Raw genomic sequence first — 19729 nt, 5'->3', positions numbered from 1 at the left:
AGCCCAGTAGGACTCAGTGGGAGCCTCTGTGGATGTTTTCAGATGAAGGCATTGCTGGGGAGAGTTGTGGTGTTGGAGGCGGCCCCCACACATGGGCTGGGCTCCTTCCTGCAGGTCAGAATGCAGCCAGCAGGGAGGGCCCTGGACCTGGAGAGCAGGGTTTCATCCTCAGCTTTGTAGGCTGATGTCCCGAGCTTTCCTGATAGTTCACACGAGGGCTTTGCAATCCCCACTTTGCTGCATCAAAGCCTGTTGGGTCTCATGTCTGGATTCTGGTTGTCTCATATCCAAGGGGTGGAAACTTGTTCAATCTGAGGCAAAACCTTGTTTTTCTAAAGGTCATTCTGTAATTTCATCTCTCAGTATTTTTCTTGGTGGCTGCAGGCGGGCACAGGGGAGAGCAGCCACCTTTGAGAAGATTAAGTCCAGTTGATGACTTTAGTTTCTGGGGATTTTGCTGAGAACTGCAGGGATGTGGCTTTCTTAGGAGAGAGGCAGTGAAGGGCTGTGTTGAGCCCAGCCTCTGCCTGTCTCCATGTCATCTCCATGCCATAGTGTTCGTGGTGGATTTCTATGCTTTTTGTCTTGATAGCATCCGTTTTTCCTTCTTCAGCGTAGAACACAATGATTTTCCTTTGAAAACCATCTCTTTTCCACTCTCACGCCATGTTTACTGCACCACATCTCACTGCAGAGGTGGCCCCACAGCCTGGCCAATCAAAGCATTCCATCTCCTTGCCCACAATGATTGGTTCAGGGATGAGCATGTGATACAAATCAAGGCAAAGAGATTCAGTTCTAGGATGTTTGTAGCAACTGCTGGAACACCAGAAATGCTCTTTTTAATGATGAGAAGATGTAAGCTGAGAGCTGATGGATTCAACATATGGAGGGAATGTGCCAGAGAATGAGGCCAACAGACAGCGGTGCTTGAGAGAGGAAGCATGTGACCTCATCATATGAACACCTGGATCATGCTCTGTATAATGCCAAATGATCCATACACCTTTCCATTACATGAATTAATTTATTTCCTCCATTTAAAAACCCAGTGTGAACTATATAGTCACCACTTGTGACTATGAGTCCTATCACAACTGGGATAGGCTTAGCCACAAAGTGCTGTGGGTCTTCAATGAGGGTAGGTAGGAGGAGCAGAGCCAGGGCCACAGGAACTCCTTGGGCTCTTGGATCTCTTTCTCCTGCCCCAATATAAGGAGCTTGAGCTCTCTTTTGGCTGTCATCTCTAAATATGACAGTTCCCTGAGCTAAGTCAGGCCTTTGGGCCTGGGATCCCCTGTTGCCAAGCCCAACTGTACCTCTGGGATATCAGTGGCACATTTAGTAAGTGTTGGAGTTGGCAGAAATAAATTCAAATTACAATAAATGTAACTGGGTTAAATTCATCAGTTAAAAATTAGAACTCTTGGGTTATAGAAATAAAAACAGCAAGATCCAACCATACAAGAGGCACATTTGAAAATACATAGAAAGGTGAAAGAGAGAAGAATGGGAAAAGATATACCTGAAAAAAATGAACCAAATAAAGCTGGGTTAACAGTTTTGTTCTCTGATTCAATAGAATTTTTTTTCTTGTAAAAATGCATAGAAAGGTGGAAGACAGAAGAATGGGAAAAGATATACCTGAAAAAAATGAACCAAATAAAGCTGGGTTAATGGTTTTGTTCTCTGATTCAATAGAATTTTTTTCTTGTAAAAATAGAACACTTCACAAATTTGCATGTCAACCTTCCATAAGGGTCATGCTGATCTTCCCTGTATCATCCCAATTTTAATGTATATGCTGTTGAAATGAGTGCTGAGTATAATTTAAGACCAAAAATTATAAGGGAGCAAATAAGGAAATTGTAGGCGGGTAAAAAGAATAACAAAACAGGAAAAAAATATATCCGTCATAAGCATATATTTTCCTAACAACAAAAACTTTATAACAAGCAATAACTGGCAGAACCTCAGGAAGAAATAGATAAATCAGCAATGACAGAGACTTTTTAACATACACACACATCTCAGAAACTAATGGAGAAACAGACAAAAAAAGTGAGCTGAGCTACTGAACAATACAATGAATAAGTTTCAATTATTAACTATATATATAACTCTATTTCTTCTCACAAAACACTAGGGAATATATGTTTATTTCAAGCACACACATATAGAACATAAAATATGTTGGAGTCAGGAATTGGACTCAGCTTGCTCTGTTTTCAAAGCTCTATATTATTCTGCATCATGTGTGTGTCTGCGTGTATGGGGAGCATAGGTGTTGGTAAAGAGAAACTGACTGCAGCCAGGCTGGGGTTCAATGTTTGGGAGACTAGTGTCAGGTGGGGTAGTTAGGTGTCAAGACCAAATGCATGGCCTGGTTTGGGCCATGGGCATGGCTCCCCCAGCAGACCCAGGAGGAAAGCAGCCAGCCCCAGAGCCATTTTGCCTGCCTTGGTCAGGCCTGGCCCAGAGCCCACTTCTGTGTGTTTGCAAATGTGTAACAATATTGCCATGGCCTTAGCAACTTGAAACAACACACATTTCTTAGCTCACAGTTCTGTGAATCAGCAGTCCTGGCCTGGCTTAAGTGGGTGCTCTGCACTAGACTGCAGTCAGGGTGTTGGCCAGAGCTGAGTTCCCCTTTAGAATCCATCTAAGGGAAAGATCTGTTTGAAGATCACCTGGTTGTTTGGAGATTTCGGCTCCTTTTGGTTTCTTTCAGGGCTTCAGTTTCTTGCTGGCTGATGGCTGGAGACCACCCTTAGCTCAAGGAGGTCACCTTCACTTCCTTGCCTTGTGGACCTCAAATGTGGCTACTTACTTCATTAAGTCATCAAGAGGGACAGCTTCCTTGCAAGAGAAGTGTCACAATCTTATGTAACATAGTCATGTACATCCTGTTACCACTGCCATATGTTATTGATTATTGCAATTAAGGGGAAAGAATTACACCAGGGCATGGCATCACCTTAGAGTGAAGTTGTCCTCATTCTTCATAACCTTAATAAATGGTAGCTTGGCAGGCTTGGCAGACAGTGCCCTGTGACTGGAAAGCTGAATGGTGTGCAACCCGTCCACTTGGATTGGGTCGCATCTGAGAGTCAAGATGATTCGGCCATTGGCTTCTCTTGGCTTGAGGGTCTCTGACTCGTCAGAGTGGATGAGTCTGCCCTGGCATTTCTGAAGCCCAAGGAATATGGCCTCCAGATTGCCACAGTCACCCTTGTGGAAGGGACTGGAATCTGAGCCCTGAGATAGTAACAAATAACAAGACATGGGTTTCTGGGGGAAGAATGGCTCAAGCCGTGGAAATAGTGTGTGCAAAGGCCCTGGGGCAGGAATATGCTTTGGGGTATGCAAGGGACAAGAAGGAGGCCAGAGAGGGAAAGAGGGGCGGGAAGTGAGGTCAGGGATGGAGATGCAGATTTCCATGGCCATGGCTAAATCTATCAGTGCACTACTGGTAGACTTTTAGGGTGTTTCCAATCCTCTGCTATAGTGAATACCCTTGTCCATAAATTTTGCCCACACTTGCAAATATGTCTGAGGGTAAATTCCTAGAGGTGGAATTGCTAGGTCAAAAGGAAAGTGCATTTCAGTTTGGACAGCCATTGCCAAATTCACCCTCCTTCCCTCCCAGACCTGACACTCCCACTGGCCCTTTCTCTTTTTTTTTAATTTTTAATTTTTTTTGAAATGGAGTCTCACTGTCACCCAGGCTGGAGCACATTGGCATGATCTCAACTCACTGCAACCTCCGCCTCCTGGATTCAAGTGATTCTCGTGCCTCAGCCTCCTGAGTAGCTAGGATTTCAGGTGCATACCACCACGCCTGGCTAATTTTTGTATTATTATTATTATTTTTTAAATAGAGATGGGGTTTCACTATTTTGGCCAGGCTGGTCTCAAACTCCTGACCTCAGGTGATCCACCTGCCTCAGCCTCCCAGAGTGCTGGGATTACAGACATAAGCCACCATGCCCAGCCTCCCACTGGCGCTTTCTGAGGGTCCTCCATGCCTGTGACTTCCTTGGTCCCTGCCTAGGCTGGCGTCCTGTCCTGGTTTCACACAGAAGAGCTGCTCCTGTCTCCCTGGACTCCCAGCCCCTCCCTGCAGAAGGTTGTTCAGTGCTGCAGATGGCTGGGAAGTCTAAGAGCCCCTAAGGGGACACTTTCCCTTGATGGAAATTCTCCACATTGGGAAAATTCTCCCCACCAACTGTCTTTTCCATGTGCTTTTCCCAGGATCAGAAACTCCCCAATGGCTATTCTGAGACAATGTGTGAGTTTGCATTTACCCACAATTTGTCTCTGGGAAGGTGGAGGGCTGGCAGACTCTGCCAGAGGACAGAGAACAGAGAACACCTTGTCTGGAATGGGGAGCAGCTGTCCCCTAGTTACTGCCTATGTGATATTGCGGGGGATGGAAAGGCTGGGGGCTTCCGGACCTGCTGAGGTAGAGGCTATGTGAGAGTCAATCAGCATTTACTGAGCACCTGCCATGTGGCTCCTGTACCTCTTCCTGCCTGACCAGTCCTGGTTCAGGAAAAGGGCAGGGCTGAGCCTGTGTGAGCCTGTGACCTGGGGTCTCTGTGGCTTCACACCTGAGCCTGGTCAGGGCAGGCAGGTGCAGACTTGGGGAGCCTCAGCCCAGGCTGCTTACCCAGGGCCTCCTTAGAGCCACGCCTTCCTCTGGAGCCCTCCCCTCTCTTGCCTCTGTTCCTCAGCAGCTTGCAAAACCAGCTAAGCCTTAATCTCTGATGGTTGAAGGGGTCTCCTAGTCCTAAACCCAGCTCTGAGCCGGAGGTAGCCCCTGCTGGGAGCACCTCCCAGAGTCACAGGCCTTCCTCAGAAGACAGGCAGGATGGCTGGGTGTGGCAGCTCACGTCTGTAATACCAGCACTTTGGGAGGCAGAGCTGGGAGAAATGCTTGAGGCCAAGAGTTCCAGATAAGCCTGGCCAACACAGCAAGATCCTGTTTCTGCGCAAAAATGAAAAAAATTAGCTGGGCATGGTGGTGCACGCCTGTGGTCTCAGCTACTCGGGAAGCTGAGATGGGAGGATCACCTGAGCCCAGGAGTTTGAGGCTGCAGTGAGCTATGATCGTGCTACTGCACTCCAGCCTGAGTGACAGAGTGAGATTCTAACTATCAAAAGAAAAACAGTAAATAAAATAAACAAAGATGGATAGAAAACCAGCTCCTGCTCAAGGAATGTAACAGGTAAGAAGAACTGATGGTCTTTAGCAGGGACTCCAGGGCCAGTGGGAGCAAAGACAGTGATGCCTGGGCCAGGCAGTGAGATGCATGAGATACCCTGGGCTGCCAGGGCCCTGCCCTCTCTGCCCCTAGATTTGCCTGACCCTGGGCAATCTCACAGCTGCTTACCCTGATGGAGCTCTTAGCACCCGCCGGAGGGTGGACTGGGGCATGGTGCCGAGACCCCCCTCCACGCTTCTGCATGACCTCGCTCCAGCTTCGTCCGCCTGTCACTCTGGCCATATATGGCCTGGGTCCCAATCTTGAAGGCTTCGCATCTTGGATCCTGTCCCAGAACAGAGGTGGGCCTCGCAGAGCCAGACACTATTCGTGGAAGGTGTCTGGGCCCCTCTATGAGCGCCCCCTAGAGCCAGAAGTCAGGAGAAGACCAAGGGCCTGCAGAGAGGTGGAGCCAGCACGCACTTCCAAATGGAATAATGCTGACGGTGTCACTCCTACTCCTCCCACAGCTCAAGACCATCTTGGGGCTCCTCATAGCAACAGTCCCACCTCTCACCCCCCTCCTAACCTTCTCACTCCTTCCCTGCCCTGGGTCTGAAACTGTGAACTCACTTGGTCTCTTCCTGCCTCACCATTCTCTCCATCTGGGGCTCTCTCCCTCCAGACACTTCATAGTTTTCAGGTCTCAGCTTAAATGTCATGTTCTCAGGGAGGCTCACCCTGACTTCCATGGCTAAACTAACGGACTCACTCATTACCTTCCATATCCCCTTCTTTGCCTTCATAGCATTTATTAGACTATGAATTTTAAAAGGTATTTTTATTGATTTGTTTTTGTAGAGATGGGGTCTCACTATGTTGCCCAGGCTAGGTTTGAATTCCTGGCCTTAAGCGATCCTCCTGCCTTGGCCTCCCAAATTGCTGGGATTACAGGCATGAGACACTGTGCCTGGCTAAACTCTGAATTTTTAAATGTGTGCGTTTATTTCCCATCTTCCTTCATAAAACTGCCAGCTCCTTGAAGGCAGGGGCCTTTTTGTCTTATATACTCCTTTATTTCCTGAACCATGAAGACAGCCTGTCATCCAGAAAGTGCTTAATAAACAATTTGCTGAATGAATGAATGAGTGGAAGAGACTGTGATGGAATGATAAAACACCTGGGCTTGGAGTTGGGCAGACCTGGATTCAGATACACCCCTTTCTTGCTGTGTTACCCTGGGTGAGTTGATTTACCTCTCTGAGCTTTACACTCTCATTTGTCAAGTAGGGTGTAATGAAACCTAGCCTTCCTGGGTTAAGGCAAGGATTACATAGGACAAGGGATGGTCCAGTGCTTTACAAACTGTAAAGTGCCTGGGGTAAAGAGAGGCTGTCAATTTTGGCTCTCTGGACGTTTGTCAAGGTGACCACTCATTTTCTTAGTGCACAGGCAGCTTTCTTAGTTCCTGGCCAGTGAAACTAATTGGATGGAATCCCAGTGTCGCCGCAGGGAAGTGTGGAAGCTCAGAGCACTTAAAACTTAACTGGCCAGAAGAGTTGGATTTGCATTTCAGGGAATGAGACCAGAGGGATGGAAGGTAGTGCTGGGAGGAATGTTCTCGAGGTGGCTTGCAAAGGGCTCAGTTCTATGCTGAGGCACAAAGACTGAGCTGGCGGGAGGTGAGCTGGGGCCTGACACTGCAGGTGTAGACTGGTCACAGGCGTCTCTGCCGATCAGGGCCCTCTGAGAGCAAAACAGGAGGAGAGGGGGAGGCCCACCATGGAGTCGTGAATACAGTGACTATTCCTGCTTGTCACTTGGGGAGATTTAACTAGATGTCTTGGAGAGGGGGTAGGGAGAGAGAGGCAGACACAGAACAGTGGCAGACAGACAGCAAGAGACAAAAACAAGAGAGATGGAGAGAAAGAAGATGGGAGGGGGAGTCCACCCAGTGTCTCCCATGAGCGCAAACCACAGAAGGAAATTAAGACAGGCTTCCCCGGGATGCTGCACACTCCCCATTGATCTCAGAGAACCCCTTGCTTTTCATTTTCTTGTAGAGACGGGGTTTCCCGATGTTGCCCAGGCTGGTCTTGAACCCCTGGCGTCAAGTGATCCTCCTGCCTCAGCCTCCCAAAATGCTGGGATTACAGGAGTGAACCATCGCACCTGGTCCCGCACACCTACCTTCCTTCCTTCCTTCCTTCCTCTCTCCTTCCTTCCTCCCTCCCTCCCTCCCTCCCTCCCTCCCTCCCTCCCTCCCTCCCTCCCTCCCTCCCTCCCTCCTTTCTTTCTTTCTTTCTTTCTTTCTTTCTTTCTTTCTTTCTTTCTTTCTTCTTTCTTTCTTTCTTTCTTTCTTTCTTTCTTTCTTTCTTTCTCTCTTTCTTTCTTTCTTTGATGGAGTCTTGCTCAGTTGCCCAGGCTGGAGTACAGTGGCATGATCTTGGCTCACCGCAACCTCCAACTCCTGGGTTCAAGAGATTCTCTTGCCTTAGCCTCCCAAGTAGCTGGGACTACAGGCGCCCACTACCATGCCCAGCTAATTTTTGTATTTTTTAGTAGACGGGGTTTCACCGTGTTGCCCAGGGTGGTCTCAAACACATGGCCTCAAATGATCTGCCTGCCTTGGCCTCCCAAAGTGCTGGGATTATAGGCATCGGCCACTGCTCCTGTCCACCCCCATGCCTTTCATTATGCAAGCATCTTGCCTCAAACAGTGTGCGTCTAGTATTCAGGAAACTTTATCCTCCACATGGGCCCCCAAAGTTGAGCCAATCCCTTCCTCTGGTGCCCAACCAAAGAGAGACCAATCTGTTGCCAGGCTGGAAGAAAGCTGGGCTTGAACTTCCAAGAGAATGGGTCTGTGCACCTATGTGGCACCTCCCTGGGGGATTCCCAGGCCTGTCAGGGACATTTTAGAGCCCACCCCCACGTTCTGATGGGAGCCTCCGCCCCACTCCTCATCCAACTCCGCATCTCTTCCACTTCATCTGTCTGCATTCTCCCCCTGCGACCGTACCACATCCACATGCCACAGGTGCAATGTTCACTTCGCATTTTCTCTAAATCACTCACTGTTTTCACAACCTAAATTCATTCAGAAAGGAACCTTCAGATCACCACCGGAAATGAAAAGCCAGTATCACTTGCAATAAATACAAAAGAACTGTCAAAAAGAAATTACCATTGTAAAAATGTTCATGAGGAGACGGGAGCGATGGCTCACGCCTATAATCCCAGCACTTTGAGAGGCTGAGGTGGGATCACTTGAGCCGAGGAGTTTGAGACCATCCTGGGCAACATAAGGAGACCCTGTCTCTACAAAAACCAAAAATATGAGCTGGGCATGGTGGCGAGCACCTGTGGTCCCAGCTACTTAGGAGGCTGAGGCAGGAGGCTCGCTTGAGCCCAGGAGTTGAAGGCTGCAGTGAGCGATGATTGTACCACTACACTCTAGACTGGGTGACAGAGCAAGACCCTTCCTGAATAATAAAATAAAATAGAAACAAAAACATTCATGAAAAATCTAAAACAGTGGATTCAATGGGGGATTATTTTGTCCCCCACTGTCCCTGCCCTACCCACCACAAGGATATTTGGCCGATGTTTGGAGACATTTCTGGTTTTTATGACTGGGAGTACGTGGGGATGGGGGGTGCATATTCCTGGCATCCAGTAGGTCAAGGCCAGGGATGGTGCTAAGCATCCTGGACAGCCCTGAAATCAAAGCCTTCTTTGTACCCAAATGTCAGTAGTGCTGAGGTTTAGAAATCCTGCTCTAAAATGAGCTTAAGCATCCCAGAGGGGTGAGCCCCACACTTTGGGCAGCTGTGACCTACTTAATTCCTCCTTCTCCTTCAGGCTCTGCTGAAACATTCTGCCTCGGGGAAGCCTTCCCTGACCCCCAGAACAGAGGACCCAGCTGTAGGCTCCAGCTCCAGGGGCCCCTGTACCTCCCGAGCCCTGACTCATGGCCCTCGAGGGTGATTTCTTGCTGGTATCTGCCTTTTCCACTGGAGCAGAAGCTCACAGTGGGTAGGGGCCATGTCTGTTCCATTGGTCTCTCTTTTTTTTTTTTGGAGACTGAGTCTCGTTCTGTCACCCAGGCTGGAGTACAGTGGCACAATCTTGGCTCACTGCAACCTCTCTTTCCTGAGTTCAAGCAGTTCTCCTGCCTCAGGTTCCCGAGTAGCTGGGATCACAGGCACCCGCTACCACACCCGGCTAATATTTGTATTTTAGTAGAGATGGGGTTTCACCATGTTTTCCAGGTTGGTCTCGAACTCCTGACCTCAGGTGATCCATGTGCCTCTGCCTCCCAAAGTGCTGGGATTACAGGCTTGTACCACTGCGCCCGGCCCCATTGGTCTTTTTCTGCAGCCCTCAGCGCAGTGTCAGGCTTGTAGCAGATACTCAATAGCTCCATGTGGAATGAATGAATGAAGGTTGGACCAAAAAGAGATGTGGACTCTACTCCTGGACTCACCACAGCTCGCTGGGCCCTTAACCTCTCCTCAGCCCACTTTCATTCTCATCTGTGAAATGCACACCTAATGGGCCTGTTGTGGGGATCAAAGGAGAACGGGCATGAAAGTCCTCAGCAGGGGACAAGCCAGGTCATCCACCAGGGGAGGATCCCTTGCAGAGTCGGGGTCACTCCCTCATTCATCAGTTACACCATCACGATCGAGCACCCTGGGTGCCGGTTTTCCCAGGGTAATTTTTTTTTTTTTTTTTTAAAGTTGAGTTCTTGCTCTGTCGCCCAGGCTGGAGTGCAGTGGTGTGATTATAGCTCATTGCAGCCTTGAACTCCTGGGCTCAAGCATGGGAATTTCTGGGGTAGAAATGTAGAAGGTAGAGATGAGATGGGCAGGATTGTAACTTAAGGGTGTGTACATCCAAGGGTGCCTTTCCCCTCTGTCCTGGATCTCATTCCCATCCAGTCACAAGCCCGAGATCTTTCTCCTTGTCCTCTCTCCATCATCCTCCAGGTGAGAGGCCCATCCTCATCTTGGGGGACCTGTGAGAGTATAAGGCCACCAAAATGGAGCTTAGTCCACGTGAAGAGGCATGTGGGGTGTCCAGGACACAAGTGGACACAGATGAACACAGGTGGACACAGGTGGGCATCAGGAGATACAGGTGACACAGGGACACAGGTGGACACAGGTGACACAGGTGGGCACAGGTGGACATCACTCTTTGAACAGCCCTCGAGGATGTGCTGGCTGTGTCCATGAGCACACGCCCAACTCGCAAAGTATCAACTGTCCACTCAGACTGGGAAAGGACCCTTTGTGGGTGCCAACTTCACCTCCCTGTGGCTCCTGGGGGATGTAATGGAAAGGGCTTGAAGTGGAGGCTGGGGGCCTTTTAGGGAAGCCCTGCTCATATCTACATAGTGCCTCTCGTTCCTTCTGAGGACCAACCATCCCCCACTCCTCCTCTTCGTCCCCCTCCTCCTCTCCGCTTTCTTTCTCCTTTTCCTCTCCCTTCTCTCCCCCTTATCCTCCCCCTCCTTCTCCCCTTTTGCCTTCTAATCCCCCTCCCCATTCTCCGACCTTTACCATCCTCCCCACTCTTCTCCCCTTTCCCTCCTCCTCCTCCCCTGTGTCTCACTCCCTTCCAGGCAAGCAAGTTGAGCTGATTTCCAGGTGGAAGGAGAAGAGAAGCTGTCTGCTTGATTGCGTATTCTTCTCAACCTTTTTCTTGGAACACCTGGATGTAGGCTTTTGAAATCTCGAAAGCCAAATCGGGCTCCTGTTCTCTCAGTCTTCTGGGACAGCTGTGCCCTGAGGTCATGGGTGTTTCTATTTAGTTACCTAAATGCTGGCAGCCTGTCATTAATGTCCATTAATGTCAGAAATCGTCCCACCACCAGTTTGTCCTGGGTTACCCTGGACCCACTAGGTCCTGGGGCCATGGCCTCTGGGCTCGCTCTGAACCCCACCTGGGGGATCTGATCCTATTCACTGCCGCCGGGCTGGATGGGGCAGCTGAGCTGAACAAGGCTGGTGGAAGTTCAGTAAACCCATTACTTGAAATTGGAAGGTCTCCATGAAGTGCCACCTCCGATTTGGGCCACTTCACTTTAAAAGGCAGAATTCCAACCAGAGTGATGCTAATGACTCTGGTTAATCTAAAAGGGGACCTTTGGAGAAAGGATAGATAAATTGGAATGATCTATGCAGACAAGACAAGGTTGGGGGGCACCTCAGTAACTGCTGACCCCCCAAAATGCTCCTCTCAAGAAGATACCAACCGGCTCACCCGCTCCCCCGGTCCTCAGAGGGCAGAGCAAGAAATTAGCTTAAATTGGAGCTGGAAAGATTTAGGTTATGTGTAAGGAGGAACTTTTTAAACCCTGAAATATGCTACCAAGAGAGGCTTCGGGTTCTCAAGAGAGGGTCTAAAAATAGCTTGTTCTTTAAAAATAGGTCTGGGCAAGTTTCAAACGTCAGCTCCGCTTCTCAGGGGTGGCCTTATGTGCAGGTGCACCTGGCCACGTGGGCTCCCCCAGGGCAGAGGGCACAGGGAAAAGCCAGGCTTTGGTCTCCGTTGTGACCAACATTAGCATATTTTAGATATGTTCAGATAAGGGATTTATTTTCTCCTCTGCCCCTAGTCGATTGGTGTCATGAAACACCAGTCTTTAGTTTCTCAACGTTTTTTTGTTTTTTTTTTTTTTTTTTTTTTTTTCCGTGGGAGAGTTTTCTGGGGCTGATATTAATTGGGTCAGTTCCAACAGCTTCACCCAGTTGCTCCCAGTTTCCCCCAGTCCCTTGCCATTCCTGAGCCAGGGTTCTTCAGTGCCTGATGGTTTACTGGGAGGTGAGCGGTCTCAGCGGTACCCGGTGCCCCGGGGCTCCCTGCCTCCAGCATCTCAGCGCCTGGGCAAGTCCGGCCCATCCTCATCCTTGCCTGCGCTGTGGGGAGGACTGCAGCTGCTCCTCCTAGGCTCCCTGCCTCCTGCTCCTCTGCCCGCCCATTCTCAGGCCACAGCCATACTTGCCTCCTCCACCCAACCACTTTGCTCCGAAAGTTGCAATTCCTGCCCCGGGCCCTCAGGATAAAGTCCAAACTGCCTCGGATGGCTTACAATTTCCCATGGAATGTCCTTGTTTATCCTGCAGCAGCATCTCTCACCTCCCACGTGCCCCACCTAACCACCTGTGACAGCCACACCAAACCACTTTGCCTGTGGGTTTCTCCTAGCGTGGGTTCCCCTGCCCGCTCTACCCTCCTCTTCCTCCCTCTGACCCTTCCATTCTCAGCTCCTATATCACCTTCTCTGGGGGCCTCTTCTGACCGCCCCATCCCAGAGACCCCTGGACTTCCCCTCTTGACTGCCCTGATACCCAGAGGTGCCCAGTCTGTGTGTCTGCCTCTCCCATCCCGTGGGAGCATGGGGAGAATAGGCTGCTTGACCCCTGTAGAAAAGCCTGAAGCACAGCAGGTGCCTGATATTTGCTCAGTGACCAACTGAAGGTCAGGGGTTTCCCTTTGCAGCTCTCCTGCCCCATCTCTCTGGTTCCAGCTCCCTCCAGGTCCCCACCAACCCCTCTGCGTCTCAAGTCCCGGACATGACACGCATGCCCAGCATCTACAAGAGTATTTATTTAAACATGAGTGCTCACCGCGTGTTCTCAGTAATAACTTAGCATCTTTAATAATAAACTCTATTATAAATCAATTAATCAGCTACCTCCCTGGTATCTCAATTAAATGGAGCGTGGCATTCGCATAAAGCATCCAAATCCTGCCAAAGGGAGCCAGGCCAGAAGCAGGGGGGATCCTGGAATTGGGGTTGTCACCGCTGCTCTATGTCCTCACCCAGGGGTAGCTCCAGGTGGGAGACTGTCCCCTTGGCGGGGGGCACATGGGCTCTGGTCCACTCCCACCTTAAGGGAGGCCCAGGAACCTGCCATCCCTCTCCCCAGTGTTCAAGCAAAAGATGATTTGGGGCATCTCGGGTTGGCATTCCTGTGTGTCCTTTGGACTCAAGAGGCCCTGACAGGTGTCACCAGGCCAACTTGTCTCTCCCTACCTGAATCCCACAGCCACGTTGCCTGGGCTCACTTTAAATTCATGAGCACGGGTCTCACACGACAAGCAACACTGCCGTGAGAGCCGCATGCACTTCCGCAGCGTGTTTGTGCTTCCCCACTCTCAGAAAAGACTATTTCACACACTCTCCTCACTGCTCCTCAACCCCCACTTCCCCAGTTGGCCGCCTCGCTCTCAGCTGGTGACCTTGTCTCTCGCTTGCTGGAGAGGAGGTGGGTTAATCTGCTCAAGAACTCAGATCCAGCCAGGCACAGGGGCTCCTGCCCGGATCCCGGCACTTTAGGAGACTGAGGCAGGAGGATCTCTTGAGGCCAGGAGTTCAAGACCAGCCTGGACAACATAATGAAACCCTGTCTCTACAAAAATAAAAATGTCAGCCAGGCATGGCAGCACTTGCCTATAGTCCCAGCTACTCTGGAGGCTGAGCCAGGAGGATCATTTGAGCCCAGCAGGTCGAGGCTGCAGTGAGCTTTGATGGTGCCACCACTACACTCCAGCCCAGGCAACGGAGTGAGAGCCTGTCTTAAAAAACAAAAAAACAAACAAAACTTGGGTCTCCCTCAGACGTTGTCCTCCTGCTCCCTTGGGTAACGCATCCCAGTTCCCATCAAAAGCCAGTCCCAATGTTTTCTAGAACCTCCTCACACCTTCTGGCTGTCTCTGGACCTTGCTTCCACAATCGCCCTCTCGCTCCCTTGTTCTGCCCGTCTCTCCCTCTCTGCCTGATCATTCTGCAGGGGCGTGGAGACATTCTCTATCTCCCATTGTTAAAACGCCTTCCCGGACAGGCACGGTGGCTCGTGTCTGTAATTCCAGAGCTTTGGGAGGCCAAGTCTGGAGTGTTGCTTGAGGCCAGGAGTTTGAAACCAGCCTGGGCAACATGGCGGGACACTGTCTGTACACACACACACACACACACACACACACACACACACACACACAGACACACACACACGCACACGAAAGATAGATGTATTCTATGTATATGTTTTTAAATAAACAAATAAAATGCCTTCCTGAGCCCCAGGACCTCCCCAGTTATCACCCCATTTTCCCACTTCCCCAGGCAGCATTATGGTTTGAAAGCTTTCTCTATCATTTACCCTCCTCCTCTTCTAAACCTCTGGCAGTTGACAACTCCACACTGGTTTTCCCTCAGCTCTCCTTGGCCACTCCGCCTCAGCTTGTTGGTCCTTCCTACTCTGCTTAAGATCAGATGTTGGCTTTATCCTGGGACCCTTCTCTCTCCTCTTCCTACAGTCTCTCTCCAGGTGGCCTCTTCTAGGCACACTGTGTTATTTATCATTCACATACGATTCACGCATTCAAGTCTTCGGTTCTGACTACTCCCTGAATAGCAGACCTGGCCCTTCACCTGTACGCTTGCTATCCCTGCTTAGATAGAGAATAGGCATTTCAAGGCCGGGCACGGTGGCTCACACCTGCAATGCCAGTGCTTTGGGACCGAGGTGGGCAGATCACCTGAGGTCAGGAGTTCAAGACCAGCCTGACTAACATGATGAAACCCCATCTGTACTAAAAATACAAAAATTAGCCGGGCATAGTGGCGGGCACCTGTAATCCCAGCTACTCAGAAGGCTGAGGCAAGAGCCTCATACAGCCTAGTGGGCCTACATAGTGAGTCTCAGGTGTACATTCTTCATTCATTCATTCAAGAAACTTCTGTGGAGCTTATTTTGTGCCCAGTGCTGTTCTAAGTGCTTTATAAATATAAGCCACTGAATCCTCATACCAGTCTATGAGGTAGATACTATTATTATCCCCATATGACAGGTGAGAAAACTGAGGCCCAGAAAGTCAACCTACCCAATGTTACAAAGCTGGTAAGTGACTGTATTAGTCAGTTCTCACATTGCTATAAAGAACTACCTGAGACTGGGTAACTTGTAAAGAAAAGTGGTTTAATTGGCTCATGGTTCTGCAGGCTGTACAGGAAGCATGGCTTGGGAGGCCTCAGGAAACTTATAATCACGACAGAGGGTGAAGGGGAAGCAGGCATGTCTTACACAACTGGAGAAGGAGGAAGAGAGTGAAGGAGGAGGTGCTACATACTTTTAAACAACCAGATATCTCAAGAGAACTCACTCGCTATCACGAGAACAGCAAGAGGGAAATCTGCCCCCATGATCCAGTCACCTCCCACCAGGCCCCTCCTCCAACACTGTGGATTACAATTCGATGGGAGATTTGGGTGGGGACACAGATCCACACCATATCAGTGACAGAGCTGGAAGCTGGGCTCTCTCTTTCACTTTCCTGGCTCTGCTTTCCTCTGGGCTCACCTTGTGATGCGCTTGACGTTGTCTCTTAATTCTCAGCCCCCCTGGACTCAACACTCCTGGACTTAACAGAATTCAGCTTCCTCATTTTGGACTAGCTGAGGGCAGGCCTAGGAGTCATGACAGCTCTTCCTGCTGTAAGTTCTGGAGAGCACCACACCCAGCCCAGCTCTGGCCCCCTTGGCCAACATCCCCCCATTTCCAGTGTTCTCCAAGGTTTCCTTGGGGCCTGGAGGAACCATACCCACCTGACCACACCGGTTGTGAATTCCATTTATAGTTTCAGGAGTTGGGAGATTCCAGAAACCACAAGGAGAGATTTACAGCTGTGAGTTTCCTGGTGTGAGTCCAAGCCAGGAAGTAATCACGGCAGCAGGAAAGCCTCATTCATTTAGTCTCCTCTAATTCAGGAGGTGCAGTAACTCACCAAAAAGTCACTTTTTAATTCAGATGAGTTGGAAATTATTCCTTCTGATGAGGATTTGTAGGACAAATGCTGGGGGTGGACCTTGCTTTACAGAATTAACATGCTTTGAAAACATAGGCAAGGGTCAGATTTTTGAAGCAGAATCTTTAAAATGCAATCAGAGAGTTCCACCAAGGTATCTTTACGTGAACTGTAATTTTTACTTATTGAATTTCCTTAAAGCATGGTCTTTCATATTTGGGAATAAATAGAATTTAATTTAGGAATCAATGCTTTTCTAAACTAATAGTTCAGAAAATTAATTATTTTGCCAACGGGCTAAGTCCAGCTTCTGGGTGGGAGATTTTGTATTAAAATACTGTTGTGCTTCTACTATCCCGGCATAAGGAATGGTCCTTCTCATGAATATTCCAGCCCTCAGAAAAGGAACTGGCAGAAGACTAAGAAAGGGGTCAGCACCCTTCTGAGTGGAAACAGCTTCAATTCCAGAGAGACTCAGCACTGGGCAGTAATAAAGAGGAGAGACCTGTCCCTTCAGAAAACAGATTGTATTGTAAAGTTACAGTGATTAAAACAGTGTGGCACTGATTCAGGAACACAGAGAAAGATCAGTGGGACAGAATGACAAGTTAGGAAGTGCACCCGTGTATTTGTGGGACTTAGAATATGGTATAAAAGTGTCCCTTAAAATCAGCAGAGGAAATACAAAGATTAGCCAGGTGTGGTGGTGCATGCTTGTAGTCCCAGCTACTTAGGAAGCTGAGGTGGGAGGATCACCTGAGCCTGGGAGGTGGAGCTTGCAGTGAGCCCACATGGAGCCACTGCACTCCAGCGTGGGTGACAGAGCGAGACTCAGTCTCAAAAAAAAAAAGTTTATTAAATTTTTAAAAAAATGTAATCTATGCAGCAGACAGGATTAATATTCAGAACATACAAAGAATTCCTGCCAATTGATAAGGAAAAAGATTTTTAAAAACAAAAAGAAAATTGGCAAAAGATACAGACATTCAAAGAAGAAGAAATAGAAGTGGTTAATAAATGTGAAAAATGCTCAAGCTCACTAGTACTAAGAGAAATATGACAGGCTTTTGGGGAACCCTTTCTCCCATTAGCAGCCAGGCAATTCTCTCTCCTCTGTCTTAAAAGAGTGGAAGGTCTACAAAACACTGAGAAAATAATGGTCCCCCAACCCCAGCAAAAGCTTACTCTACAGCTGGCTCTTCTTACTAGATGGGGGAAAATGCTTTAAATATAAACAATTTAGCCTCTAATCCCAGCACTTGGGGAGGCTGATGTGGGAGGATTTCTTGATCCCAGAAGTTTGAGATCAGCCTGAGCAGCATAGCAAGACCCCCATTTCTACAAAAACGAAAATACAAAAAATTGGCCTGGCATAGTGGCATGCACCTGTAGTCCCAGCTACTTAGGAGGCTGAGATGGAAGGATCACTTAAGCCCAGGAGGTTGAGGCTGCAGTGATCTATGATCATGCCAGCCTAGGCAACAGGCTAAAAACAAAAAAATCCATGAAGTTGATTTCATGACTCACTAAGACTTGTGGGCTAAATCTGCACCAATGCCTGTTTTTGTAAATAAAGTTTTATTGGAATACAGCCATGCTCACTCATTTCTGTATTGTCTGCAGCTCCTCTGGTGCTACAACAGCAGAGTTGAGTAGCTCCAACAGAGACCACGTGGCCCACGGAACCTGAAATATTTGCTTCCCTGGCCCTTTACAGAGAGTTCGCTGACCTATACACAGATCTGACTCTGCATCTCCTTTGCTTAAATTTTTTTCAGGGCTCCCCTTTGCCTTCTGGCCCAGACTCAAGCCCCTTAGTCTGACTTAGAAAACCACTAACCTCTGGGCCAGAAGTGATGGCTCATGCATGTAATCCCAGCACTTTGGGAGGCCAAGGCAGGAGGATCACTTGAGCTCAGGAGTTTGAGACCAACCTGGACAACATAGTGAGACCTCATCCTTACACAAAGTTTTTAAAATTAGCCAGACATTGTGGTGCACAGCTGTAGTCCCAGCTACTCAGGCAGTTGGGGTAGGAGGATTGCTTTAGCCCAAGAGTTGGAGGCTGCAGTGAGCTATGATTGTGCCACTGCACTTCAGCCTGGCAACAGAGCAAGACCCTGTCTTAAAAACACAAAGAAAGAAAAGAGAACTACCCCATCTGGCCTCCCAAGCTGTTCCTGCTGACCTCCCTTACCCAGGGGTCCCTGTTCTCCACAGTGATCATAGGCAGGCAGGCAGCAGAGAGGCTGTGGGTGTGTGGGGACAAAGCCCTTCCTTACTTCCTGACGCTTTTCTCTGCTCTCTGCCCCGCAGGCCTCCTGGGAATGGTCGCCCACATGATGTACACACAAGTGTTCCAGGTCACCGTAAGCCTCGGCCCTGAAGACTGGAGACCCCATTCCTGGGATTACGGGTGGTCCTTCTGGTAAGTGGCTTTAACCTTCAGGACAAGAGCAGCTTCAGGCACCAGAGGCCCAAGGCGTGCTGGGACTTCAGCAGCTCAGCCCAGTGGGGTGGGGTGGTGGGAGAAATGGGGAGAGTTGGAGGGACTGCAGTCCAAAGGCACTTTGAGACCCCAAGGCAGAGACTGGCAAACTAGGGCCTGTGGGTCAAATCTGGCCCACCACCTGTTTATATGCAGCCCTCAAGCTAAGGATAGCTTTTGGATTTTTAAATGCTAAGAAAATAAATCAAAGGAAGAGGAATGCTGTTTTGTGACATGTGAAAATTACATGAAATTCAAATTTCAATGTCCATAAATAAGGTTTTCTTGGAACACAGCTACTGTCATTGTTTTGTATTATCCATGGCTGCTTTAACACTGAGATGGCAGCACTGGGCGGTGGTGACAGAGACTGAATGGCTCACAAAGTCGAAAATACTTACTCTCTGGCCCTCTGCCTACCCCTGCCTAAGAGGCATGCTATGGAAGGTTGAAGATGGAAGCTGGCAAGACCTGAAGTTAGATGAGCTGTGGAGGGTTCTGGGTGGTCCTATGGAGTAGGTGGACTCCAGTGAGAGGCTCTGAATACAGGGAACAGGTCAGCACCTCAAAGCGGGGTGTGCGTATGAAAGGCATGATTAGTCAGGGTTCTTTTGCTTACCAGTGATAGAATCCCAAGCTTAAGTGAACAAGGGGTATTCATTTGTTTGTGTAACTGGAAAGTCCAGGTGGAACAGTTAAGGTGCTCTGGGTTGTAACAGAAAAACCTACTCACATCAGTCTAAGTAAGGAGATATCATACATTGGTTCATGGAAAGGACAAGCATAGCTATGGTGTGGACTTCAGGACATGTTTGATCCAGAGTCACTGAGGTCAGAAGGGCTGAGTTCTCTTCCTCTGTGTAGTCATCTGAGCTTGACGCCCTCCACATGTTTACTTTGTTGCTGGGCTGGCTTCCCTGTTGGGGAGAGCTCTTCCTAAGGCTGGGTAAATCCTCCTTCCCTTGTAGGAGAGAAAGGGCTTCTTGTTCTCCAATATTGACTAGAGTCCCAAACTTCCCTCTGGTGGGCTTAGGTCATGTTCTCTCTCCTTAATCATTGCCACAGCTGGGGGAATGTCATGAGCTTATTCCCTTAGCTTGACCAAGCCCACCTCTGGAGCTAAGAATGAGTCAAAACCTCTCAAATGGTGACTGGATGGAATAGATGCTGTGTGAGATACCACAAAGTCTGCTTCAGGCACAGCTGCATCCAGGTG

The 19729-nt window shown here is 49.1% G+C and overlaps 1 protein-coding gene and 1 non-coding gene across 5 annotated transcripts in view; one reads left to right on the top strand and one right to left on the bottom strand.

The window, feature by feature from the left end:
- The window catches only part of GSG1L (GSG1 like), a 265619-nt gene that overhangs the window by 195636 nt on the left and 50254 nt on the right, over positions 1-19729 (top strand). For all 4 annotated transcript variants that reach the window (XM_030925307.1, XM_030925305.1, XM_030925306.1 and 1 more), the window contains one exon: positions 18342-18453. In XM_030925307.1, coding sequence (XP_030781167.1) covers positions 18342-18453 — 112 coding nt within the window. The remainder of the gene's footprint in view (positions 1-18341; positions 18454-19729) is intronic.
- On the bottom strand, positions 1714-1820 carry LOC115895413. The gene has a single exon (XR_004055608.1). It is a non-coding gene; the product is annotated as a U6 spliceosomal RNA (small nuclear RNA).

The sequence above is a fragment of the Rhinopithecus roxellana genome, chromosome 20 (assembly GCF_007565055.1).
Source record: "Rhinopithecus roxellana isolate Shanxi Qingling chromosome 20, ASM756505v1, whole genome shotgun sequence".
Classification (NCBI taxonomy): Eukaryota; Metazoa; Chordata; class Mammalia; order Primates; family Cercopithecidae; genus Rhinopithecus; species Rhinopithecus roxellana.
Note: the sequence above shows the minus strand (reverse complement) of the source record. Positions and strands in the feature narration are given on the sequence as shown.